Source organism: Xenopus laevis, chromosome 2L, assembly GCF_017654675.1.
Source record: "Xenopus laevis strain J_2021 chromosome 2L, Xenopus_laevis_v10.1, whole genome shotgun sequence".
Classification (NCBI taxonomy): domain Eukaryota; kingdom Metazoa; phylum Chordata; class Amphibia; order Anura; family Pipidae; genus Xenopus; species Xenopus laevis.
Window position 1 is genome coordinate 22,688,744 of NC_054373.1, and position 12,390 is coordinate 22,701,133.

At 41.0% G+C, this 12,390-nt stretch overlaps 1 protein-coding gene across 3 annotated transcripts in view; it reads right to left on the minus strand.

The window, feature by feature from the left end:
* The window catches only part of cadm2.L (cell adhesion molecule 2 L homeolog), an 891,984-nt gene that overhangs the window by 259,554 nt on the left and 620,040 nt on the right, over positions 1–12,390 (minus strand). For 2 of the 3 annotated variants that reach the window (XM_041581600.1, XM_041581599.1), the window contains exon 2: positions 8,164–8,190. The exons of the other annotated variant lie outside the window; for it this stretch is intronic. In XM_041581600.1, coding sequence (XP_041437534.1) covers positions 8,164–8,190 — 27 coding nt within the window. The remainder of the gene's footprint in view (positions 1–8,163; positions 8,191–12,390) is intronic. 3 annotated transcript variants of the gene reach the window in all.

The window sequence follows — 12,390 nt, forward strand, 5'->3', positions numbered from 1 at the left end:
GCCTCTGCAGTCTGCTCCTGTTCCAGGGCCAGCTATGCCTCTGCAGTCTGCTCCTGTTCCAGGGCCAGCTATGCCTCTGCAGTCTGCTCCTGTTCCAGGGCCAGCTATGCCTCTGCAGTCTGCTCCTGTTCCAGGGCCAGCTATGCCTCTGCAGTCTGCTCCTGTTCCAGGGCCAGCTATGCCTCTGCAGTCTGCTCCTGTTCCAGGGCCAGCTATGCCTCTGCAGTCTGCTCCTGTTCCAGGGCCAGCTATGCCTCTGCAGTCTGCTCCTGTTCCAGGGCCAGCTATGCCTCTGCAGTCTGCTCCTGTTCCAGGGCCAGCTATGCCTCTGCAGTCTGCTCCTGTTCCAGGGCCAGCTATGCCTCTGCAGTCTGCTCCTGTTCCAGGGCCAGCTATGCCTCTGCAGTCTGCTCCTGTTCTAGCACCAGCCATCCCTCTGCAGTCTGCTCCTGTTCCAGCACCAGCCATCCCTCCGCAGTCTATTCCTGGGCCCTCTACCCCACAGCGGTCTGCTTCAGTTCCCGGTCCTGCTACCCCTCTGCAACAGCTACCTCCAGTCCTGGCCCAGCTTCTGCCTTGTCCTGCGCCCCCAGAAGAGGGGCTTCTGCCTTGTCCTGTGCCCCCAGAAGTGGGGCTTCTGCCTTGTCCTGTGCCCCCAGAAGTGGGGCTTCTGCCTGGTCCTGTGCCCCCAGAAGTGGGGCTTCTGCCTGATCCTGTGCCCCCAGAAGTGGGGCTTCTGCCTGATCCTGTGCCCCCAGAAGTGGGGCTTCTGCCTGATCCTGTGCCCCCAGAAGTGGGGCTTCTGCCTGATCCTGTGCCCCCAGAAGTGGGGCTTCTGCCTGATCCTGTGCCCCCAGAAGTGGGGCTTCTGCCTTGTCCTGTGCCCCCAGAAGAGGGGCTTCTGTCATGTTCTGTGCCTCCCAAAATGGAGCTTCTGCCGTGCCTAGTACCCCCAAGAGAGGAGGCTTCGCAGCAGCATCGGCTACCCAAGTGTCCAGCTGGACCTTCCCGACGACTGGCTCCCAACTGGCTGTCTGCTGTGCCGGCTTCCCAGCCTGTCCTGTCTGCTGTGCCGGCTTCCCAGCCTGTCCTGTCTGCTGTGCCGGCTTCCCAGCCTGTCCTGTCTGCTGTGCCGGCTTCCCAGCCTGTCCTGTCTGCTGTGCCGGCTTCTCAGCAGCTGCCTCCTGTTCCAGTGTTGGTCCTCCAGCAGCTGCCTCCTGCTCCAGTGCCGGCTCCCCGAAAGCAGCCTCCTGCTCCAGTGCCGGCTCCCCGAAAGCAGTCTCTTGCTCCAGTGCCGGTCCCCCAGCAGCTGCCTCCTGTGCCGGCTCCCCGAAAGCTGCCTGTTCCTGTGCTGGCTTCTCAGCAGCTGCCTCCAGTGTCAGTTCTCCAGCAGCTGCCTCTTGTTCCAGTGCCGGACCCCCAGCAGCTGCCTCTTGTTCCAGTGCTGGCTCCCCGAAAGCTGCCTCTTGTTCCAGTGCCGGTCCTCCAGCAGCTGCCTCCTGTTCCAGTGTTGGTCCTCCAGCAGCTGCCTCCTGCTCCAGTGCCGGCTCCCCGAAAGCAGTCTCTTGCTCCAGTGCCGGTCCCCCAGCAGCTGCCTCTTGTTCCAATGCCAGACCCCCAGCAGCTGCCTCCTGTGCCGGCTCCCCGAAAGCTGCCTGCTCCTGTGCCGGCTCCCCGAAAGCTGCCTCTTGTTCCAGTGCCGGTCCTCCAGCAGCTGCCTCCTGTTCCAGTGTTTGTCTTCCAGCAGCTGCCTCCTGCTCCAGTGCTGGCTCCCCGAAAGCAGTCTCTTGCTCCAGTGCCGGTCCCCCAGCAGCTGCCTCTTGTTCCAATGCCAGGCCCCCAGCAGCTGCCTCCTGTGCCGGCTCTCCGAAAGCTGCCTGTTCCTGTGCCGGCTCCCCGAAAGCTGTCTGTCAATTTCCATGTCTCCCATTACGTTTTCAGCTCCAGTTCCTACAGTCCAGTCTGCAGCTCCTGTGCCAGCGGTCCCGCCTGCAGCTCCTGTGCCAGTGGTCCCGCCTGCAGCTCCTGTGCCAGTGGTCCCGCCTGCAGCTCCTGTGCCAGTGGTCCCGCCTGCAGCTCCTGTGCCAGTGGTCCCGCCTGCAGCTCCTGTGCCAGTGGTCCCGCCTGCAGTTCCTGTGCCAGTGGTCCCGCCTGCAGCTCCTGTGCCAGTGGTCCCGCCTGCAGCTCCTGTGCCAGTGGTCCCGCCTGCAGCTCCTGTGCCAGTGGTCCCGCCTGCAGCTCCTGTGCCAGTGGTCCCGCCTGCAGCTCCTGTGCCAGTGGTCCCGCCTGCAGCTCCTGTGCCAGCAGCCTTGCCGCTTCCAGCCTCTGTGCCAGCAGCCTTGGCGCTTCCAGCCTCTGTGCCAACAGCCTTGCTGGGTTCAGCCTGTGAGGACCTGTGTACCATGGCCTCTGGGCCCACGGACAAATCTACTTCTAGACCTGCCATTCCTGCTGCAGGATCTGATAGTTCTGGTGCTCCAGAGTCTACCAGTCTTGTTGCTATTCGTGGTGGTCTTCCTGTTGTCCTGGGCAATCCGCCACCTGTAATGGGTGCCTCTGCTGGTCCGCCACCTGTAATGGGTGCCTCTGCTGGTCCGCCACCTGTAATGGGTGCCTCTGCTGGTCCGCCACCTGTAATGGGTGCCTTGGCTGGTTCTTCTGCTATGCAGGCTGACTCTTTCCATCCATCTGATCTGGCTCCTGACCCTGGCGACTTCTCTGATCTGGCTCCTGACCCTGGCGGCTCTCCGGTACCTGAACCTGGTGACTTCTCCGTTTTGGCTTCCGATCCTGGCGGCTCTCCAGCCTTTGACCCTGGCGGCTCTCCAGCCTTTGACCCTGGCAAAACTTTTGTCCCCATCTCCAGTCATTGGACTAAAAAGGATGGGGGTCTTTCGTTTGGGTCGCCCGGAGGTCGACCCTTAAGGAGGGGGTACTGTAAGGATCAGCCCGGGACTCGAACCTTTATTTCCCAGATTCTGGACATTGTGTGTTCTTTTGAGCCACTGGGGGCTCTTTGAGGCTGATCCTTACCCTTGTGTTTCATGTACCTGTCAGTTTCTAGTGTGTTCCTCCCCATTCTCCACCCACCTCGTTTACCCTCATGTGTTTCCCATTCCCAATTACCGTCCCTTTATTAACCCCGCCCTGAGCTTTGCTCAGGGCTGAGTCATTAATTGTAATCGTATCCTGTATCTGGTCGCTGTATCTTGTTCCTGTGATTCCTTACCTGTATCCCTAGCTCCTGGATTCCAAGCTCCTGTGTTGCCTTGTTCCAGCATTGTTTCCTTATCCTCACCTTCCTGGTAATTACCTTATTTTGAACTGTTCCTGTGTTATTTGCAAGCTCCAAGTAAACCTGCTTTATTTTCACCATGTCTGCCTCCCTTATCATCTATGGGTACACCCCTGGGCTTCCGCCATATCCTCTCCAAATGGAATGGCTATCCACTATCACAGCGGTTCCACGCTGTAACCCTTACACCATCCCACACTACCTATGACCACTCTAACCCTTCTAACACTGCAGTCAAAATACACTATCATCTTAAAAGACAGAATTTGGTCTACTTTATGCTGGGTATAAATATTGCATACTACTGACAAAATAGCAATACCATTATACTGTAAAAAATTTATTTTAGTTTGGTTCAGAATAAAAGCTCTTTTTAATAATTAGGAACTCTTCTGAAACCTTTCTACCATTTCGATTGTTTTTTATGTACTCCAGTACCCACAAGCTAAATAGACTGTTTGCTGAGCTATTTATCAAATAAAGTGGGATATTTATATAATTGTATGTGTTTTGTCTGTTAAGATGAACAGCCATTTGCTGTGCTACCCTTTAATGATATACCTTAACAATCCTCGGTTTAAAAAAAATGATTATTTCAACTATCTTCTCATGCTACATAATAATTATATAAAATATTAGGTCATTTATCATGATAATGTTGTCAAGAACAGAAAATTATAGCAGAAACATTTCAGATAAATGATTTCTCCCTTTAACTAAAAACAATTTTCATTGTTTCAATGGTTCAAAGAATGAAAATTACAATGGCCAGTACCAAAAATGGTTGTTTTTTTTCTGTTGCATAACTCCAATTCCATAAACTAGTGAGGGCAGTTTGACAAATTAAATCAAAAAATATTTTATAATAACTAAAAATAGAGATAAAGATGAGATGTCCACCTGAATTATTTTTGGTAGTAGACACCGTTAGGTTTTATATTTTTGCCCACTTCCATGCCTTTATATGGCAGTAAGGTCATGACAAGAGGTGAGGGCGCATACTTTTTTGTGTAGTTACCTTGTAGTTAGGGGATAATAGTAACCTTGAGTTGAGGGGATATTGATATGTTCCTCTTCCACAAACAGTGATATTTTTGAAAATATTATGTATATTGATAACATTAAACTAGAAACCTTGTGACGACATTATTACAAAAGCAGATTATTTTCTAAAAAAAATGCTAAATACAGATTTCATAAAACCACCCCAAATTTTTCTTGGAGAAAACATGGTGACAAAAAGCCCTTTGACCCTAATTTATTTTGAGTGAAAAAATCTCCATGGAAAAAAAACAACTGACTTTAATACGTAAAAAGTTGCAGTGAAAAATGAAAAATGACCATTGACAATGGTTTCTGCAAATGTATACAGAGGAACAAATTCATTCATCACTAATTCTAAATAGTGATAAGCGAATCTGCCCTGGTTTGCTTTGCTGGAATTTTGTGAAACTGCTGAAAAATTTGCGAATTGGCTAAAATTCCCACATTGAAGTCAATAGGTGACAATTTTTTTTTTGCACACTGAGGGGCAGATTTATCAAGGGTCAAATTTCGAAGTAGAAAAAGCTTCAAAATTCGACTATCGAATTGGAATACTTTGACTTCGAATATCGAAGTCAAAGTTTTTCTACATTGAATTTGCCCATTTGCTATTGAAGTAAAATCGTTCGAACGATTTGAAGGATTTCATCCATCGATCGAACTCTTTTTCTTCGACTTCAAAAAACTTAGAAAAATGCTCTAGAAGGTCCCCATAGGCTAACACAGCACTTCAGCAGGTTTAATTTGGCAACGTTTTTCAAAGAGACAGTACTTCGATTATCGAATGGTCCAATAATCAAAGTATTTTTACTTCGAATCGAAGTCGAAGTTATAGTAGCCTATTCGATGGTCGAATTATCCAAAAAATTACTTAGAATTTCGAATTTTTTTACTTCGAAAATTCCCTCGAATTCACTTCCACCCTCTATAAATCTGCCCCTAAATGTTCATGGCTTTTTTTTCTCACTCCAAATGCATTAAATTCAATAGCCATGTTTTCTTGTGCTGACTTTTTGTCTTGGCAACTTTTTGTCCTACTACATTAAAGTCAATGGGCACTTTTTATTGCAGCAACATTTTTGTCTGCAACTTTTTTATTGTGGTGAATTTTTCCTCAGTTTTGCGGAAAAAAAATTGCAAACTGTATTCTCAACAACTCACTTCAGCTATACGGTCACTGATTTTATTAACAAGAGTCCTCTGCACTCAACCCATTATCAATATATTTAAGACAGAGACATTTTGTGCATACTGCTACTAAAAAATGCCTTACCCTTTAAACAAAACAGGGATTGTTTGTCCATATATTGCAATATATTTAAGCTGGCCAAATACGTATATATATATATATATATATATATATATATATATATATATATATATATATATATATCTGCCTTTAAACAAAATGCATTTTACCTAGTATAGAGTGGGATCATTTATTGTTATTTTTCCCTAGAATAAAATACATTTTAAACTTGTATAAATAGGTGAAATATACAAGTTTTGTTGAATATTGGCATAAAATTGTAATGTGAATCTTATGCTATATTGTCAAAATAGTACTTTGCATTGGCCTTGTGCCAATTACAGCAAACAATACCAGTGTTAGTAGGAGCAAGTTTAAATCGTTGAACAATAATGGACATTCCTGTTTAGTTTTATTACATGCAAACAACACGGCAAGAAATTCCGCATCTGTTATATGTGCGCATAAATAGACTGTGCATGTGCTAATTTATTCAGGGTTGGTTTCTCTATAGTGTATGAGATCCTCATTATGCTCTCTGCACAGTATAACAAGATTATGATGAATGTGTAGATTCATAATAATTTCATAGAACGTTCAGTGCTGCACGGCACAGAATACTCACAGCTATCCCCGTGCTGCAGAATTTGGGTGAACATTTGAAAAAAAAAAAAGAACCTCTTATCAAATATGGAATTAACAATAAAATGATCACAATTTAGCATTGCTTTCCCAGGAGCTCATCCATGCAATGTTCTTAAGTAAGTTTCATTGTTTGTTTTCACAAAGAAATCTCTTTTTAATTGTAGTTTTAACCTTGACTGCTGGCCTGATGGTCAAAGCCTTCATTACATATGCAGATGGCATCAGCAATCACTTCTATGCAGACTCCTGTTTTGGGTTCTATACAGTATGTAATATGAATGCTATCAGGAATGCAAATATGGGGAACATGACTGCAAAGGTGCATCTTGGCCAGTGTAGCATAAGAAAAAATAATTTTATCTTTTTTCACACCTATATATTGGGGGTTATTTACTAAGCTCCAAATACCTGAAATTCCCTGAAATCCGAAAAATTCATGATTTTTTGTGTTATAATAGGCTTAAAAAAACTCAAGAATTTTTCGGAATTTATTAAACCCCGAGGGCTAAAAAGCCTGAATATAGAAACATGGCATCTCAAACCTGTCGAGGTTGCAAAAAAGTCAATGGGAACAGTGCTATTGATTTTTGGTTGTGTTGGGGGTTTCGGGCAATTTCACAATGTTTTCGGTGCTTTTGGGTGAAAACTCCGAAAAATTCTGAGTTTTTGGGGAAAATTCACGCAAAAAAATCGTGAAAATCTAAGCTTTTCCCGCAAAGGTAATTTTCAGGAAAATGTAATAATAAATAAGCGTTAAAAACCCGAGCGGGTTAGATCGGAGTTTGTAGCAACCGATATTGAGATAAATTCGGACCTTGATAAATAACCCCCATTGTGTTGAAGATACTGTATGTGGGTGGACAATAGCTGGGTATTCTCAATTGCTTGAAGTTTTTCTGACCTAGAGCAGCTTCAGGCTTGCTATGTAGACCAGCATACTGTAAGTGCTGTCTATCTCAAAATTATAGCAGAGCACATTCTACCCTAAATATATGGCAGCTGTAATGCCCCAGTACTTTCATTGCCATTGCAATGGTGGATTCCCCAATGATGTCCATGATGATAGCCAGTAAAATGCATTTATGTGTGTATATTATAATTCTTCTGGCTTCCATGTATTAAACAATGTCATGTGTGTATTAAGGCATTAGTGTGTGTTTTCATTTTCTAAGATAAATTAGTGACATATGGCTTGTCTCATGTATGATCATGGATTTTTAAATCACAGTGATCCAGTCTGTTGCATCACATAGAACATGATTGATTCACAAAAGAACAATATGATTTGCACTTTTCAGGTTGGTTAATGACCTTTTACAGTTACTATGGGGTGTATTTATGACTTTTGCACATATGGAAAACAAGGCACACTTTCATTCTAGTGGGAGAATGGGTGCAGTCTTATGTTTAAGATACATCAATAAAGTCTGCTCCATCTACCTAGGCACAATTGGGGTTATCAAGTGACAAGACATTCTGAGACATTATATCCAGGGTGACCATTATCAGATACTTTCAAATCAGTTCTACACAAGGGATGATGATAGGCCAATGCATTCCAAATATGGGGACAGCCTAATATTTCTACCTTTGTTGTATCTTTATACAGTATGAGCATTTACATGTTATAATGTAGTATTTATATGCATATAGTTCTAACAATGTAATAGTTATATATGATGCAAAAAAATTACATACTTGATTTTTTTCAGGAACACATTCATATAAATGTATCATTTTAGACCTAGAAAAATGGCATCCGACTTCAAATATTTCAACTATTTCACTTTGCCCTGTGATTGATTCTTCTGTAACATTTTTTAGGAAATTACCTTCATCTTTGCCACATTATGTTCAAAAAAATATACAAATAGTATTTATCCTTAAGAAATTGTAAAATTTGGGTTCATGCATTAAAACCAGAACTCACGTTTTTGTTTGTTTCTCGGAGAAGCCGCTGAGCCAAGGAAAGGTTTGCAGAAGAAGAAGAGAATAAATAAACAGATATTAGATGGGAAGATAATAAGAAAACTTGAACTCACCATTTCAGTAATGTATTATATTTGTGACCATCTGGGTTTTGAAGATACTTGGGTATTTTTAAAGCTATGAGAAAAAATGGCATAAAACATATTCAAGACCAAGACTTGAAAATATCCAAACAAACTGTAGCAGTCAGCACCATCAAGGATTAAAGGGCCAATGTTTGGCTTGAAACGTTGTAACTGTCCAGATCGTAAAGCCAAAAAGTATAAAATAAAGTTTTTTTAACTTAAATCCTTGATGGTACTGTCTGCTACAGTTTGTTTGGATATTTGAAGTCAGTTGGAGTGGACACCGAATGACGTGCACCAAATTACCAATAAGAAATTGGAGCTCTTGGTGAGTACTGACTTAATTGCCTCTTCAAGACTTGAAAATAACCTGAAATTGTGGTTCTGCCATGAAATGCTTTCTCTGCCTAAATGTAAAAAGAAATGTCCCTTAAAATGTTGCAGTTATGCTAAAGCAAATAAATGCTTATTAAAATATAAAGGAGTATTGTCTTATAAAGGTGATACGTGATGATACATACTTAAAAGTTTGCTAAAGTAAAAAAATGTAAATTAACCTTGAAATGTTACAAATTATTTTCTATGTTGAAGAGTTTCAAATATACACTAGCAAAAAGTGGGCTGAAGGACTTAAAGTCTCAGGCTTCATTAAATATGCAAGCAGCACCATTATGGATATATTTCTGCTCTGACCCCTAGAAAATTACTCTGACAGCAGGATGGAACTTAACACACCCCTCCAGCTCCCAAAGCATATTCCTACTTGTCTTGATTTCCCTTTAATGTTTATTTCGAATTGTGGTCATAAGAAAAAGTAGTCAACTCAGCAAGTTTCCTTGGGGAAGTCTTTTGCTCTTCCTTCTCTGACCACATAACACAACTCTCAAAAATACTAATATACAGTAGTACTAATATTATGTACTTTAACTAATAACTGACTTTCCTACTACAATCTGCATTAACTTCTACTGCTTTTCATAAGGTAAACTCCTTCTCCCAACCTTCAAAGCCCTTCATTCCTCTTCACATCATTACATCTCTTCTCTTGTGTCTCCATATGTTCCTAGACAACTCTTTCACTCCTCTCAGAGCAACTGCATGGTCACCCCCTCCCCACTACCACTGCTGTTTCCCACCTTAAACCTTCCTACTAGGCTTGGGCGAATTTGACCCGTTTCGCTTCGACAAAAATTAAAGCCCATTAAAGTCTATGGGCATCAAAATTTTTTGTGTGTATCATTTTTTTTTTACGCACAGCATCTATTGACCTCATTTCCAGGATGAAACAAGACAAAAAATTCGCCCATCCCTACTTTCTACCTTGCTGCTCTTTGGAATGTTATCCCTGAATTCTTCTGAAGGAAATCTTCCCTCAGTCTCTTTAGGGTGTTGGGGATATTTTGTAGTATACAAAGACAGAATTCAGTTGAGGCTTAGGAGCATAAATTGCTATGGAACAATTTATATTAGAATCAATACAATCTTGCTTTATGTTTAGCAACAGGTAACATCTTTCTTGAGGACTGCAGAACACTCTGTATTAGATTTAGCAACAGTGGCTGACCACCTTAGTCCTTAGAAATGCAGTAGGTGGTTGATACTATGTCTTTTAAACAATCAGTGTATGGCACCATGATTTATATCAAATTAATTCCTGCATTCTTCGGGCAGATCATAATTGTTCCACAATGTATTCACACTTGATTTGTTTGGCTCTCTATATTAAAATTAAATATCCAAAGCCATATCCATCTAATTAACTGTAAGCAAATATAAACAAGTAACAGTATTTAATATACTAGATCAAGGCTGTCTAACTTGAAGTCTGGAGGCTAACTGTTGCACTTCAAGGGATTTATATTACCCTCAGTCTACTCATAAGAAACACAGACTTGTCTGTACAGCAACATTGTTTCAATACAATTTAACTCCCAAACTTGTAATTGTCAAAAGGTGGACACTATTGCTCTTTTAAATGACACTCAGTTATAAGTGGGTTTTACTAGTGGACTTTAAGTGGTTTACAGGTATAAGTCAATTTGCAGACAATTATTTTTATCGGTAGAAGGCTACAGAGATTTATGAAAACCCTGTTGGGTCCTCTAGAGGATACAAACAAATCTCAACAACTTTCTTTTAACCTAATCATTATATTGCAACTTGTAGGGCAAGTGCATATTATTTAATGACATTAATAACTTGAGAGACTAGAATTTGAACTGGGACCTAATGGCCCTAATAAGTTTTCTAGACATAAATAAGCAAGGGACTTTGCAGACAAAATGAAAAGCTATATAGGTTTGGCCTCCTAATACCTGACCTACTTGACATGTACTTGAAATACACTTTGTATCAAATGTCTGCACAGAATGAAACATAATTTCTTTGTATTTAATTTAGAATTATATTTTCAGGTTATTTTTTCAGAACGCTTCTGGCTTAGTGAATAAGTAATTGCTGATCATGCAGGAAATGTAAAAAGTAGGCAATTACAGAATGTAAACTCTTTTAGGTGATGTTTGAGAACTCTGGACACTGTGAAAATGTTAAAAAAATGCTTACTTTATTGGTCACAATATCCACATCTATGAATCTACATACTGAAGAGATTTAAACCTAATGGGTTGCTTAATTGTAAGTAACATTATTGTTATTTACCTTGTATTGTATTGTATTGCTATTCAAAGAAAAGGGCTCTGTGAGAATACAGACCGCTGGCACAGTTTAAAGTATTCAAAAATGAATGCTGGTAAAAAATCAGTCTGGAAATATACATACTGTATGTAGAACAGAAATCTCTTAAAGTTACAAAGCATTGGTGTATGGAACCAAAAGTAAATTTGAGGACCCATAAATAAAATAACATTTCTCTACTATGTTCTTGTTAAGAGTCAAGTATATTGGTGTGGTTTAAATAGCTACAGGGGTCATAAAGCTTAAGTTGTCTCTGGCTAAAGGTGACACATTAATAGGGTTATTTGCTAAAATACAAATTTATCTCATTATTTAAATTAAAAAAACATGACCAAACACCCATGCCTGATTTTACCTTATTTAATATTAAAAAAGCTTGATGTAATCGGTTTAGGTAAAAACTCAAAATCAATTGAAAACCCAAATCTTATGATTTTTTCTGATTTCTTTCCCAAATTTCTCAATTTTTTCACGCTTTTTCCTGAAAATCCAGAATTTTAGGATTTTAGCCCAAAAGTCCAAAATGGTTGAATTTCCAGGCTAATTTTAGGCACACCACCCAAACTTCAAATTAGGAAAGGCTTATTGACTTATACACAACCTCAGCAGGTTTGATATGACAGATTTTTGGATTGAGGCCTTTTGCAACATTGGACTTTAATAAATCTTGAAAATTTATGTTTTAAAAAAAACCTAAAAAATTGAGTTTTGGCCCAAAAAGCCTAACCAGAGTTTAGTGAATAATCCCCCTTAGTGTATATTCAAACCAGTTGCTGCCAAAGGGTAGATTTTACAGTCATCCTTAAATGTAGACATAGAAAGTAATATGGTGCCTGTGTGACAGGCTTATTAATGTTTAGAATGAATGGAAATACATATACAATCCAAAAAAAGGTATGTTTCATTCTATGGAACAATTTCAAAGTCTTTACTGCAATAAGGGGCTTATTTACTAAAACTCTAATTTATCTTATTTTTTCATGAAAACAAATCCAACCAAACTCCCTTCCACAATTTTAACTAATTTATCAATAATGTTTGTTCACGAAAAATTTGAGTTTCCCCCTAAAAATCTCGACCAGAAAAAAATAAGGTTTAGTAAATGGGCCCCTTAATGTCCAATTAAATTGCTGGCCATATATTTTCCCTATTAAAAGGTAAAAACTTTGGTACTTGCAGTACTTCTCACTACAGTTTCTGTAGATAATTTAAATAATAATACAACATATAAGGAACAACAAAGTATTGCTGTTATTAAAGCTACCCTAAAAATAAATAAATAATACAATCCTAGCCATCATTTAAAGAGACATAATGAGCCACCCACCGCTGTTATGTTTGAACTAACTGCTTTATCTGCGTATAACTTCAATACTTCAGTGGAATCACAGCACAGTTCTGTATAATAT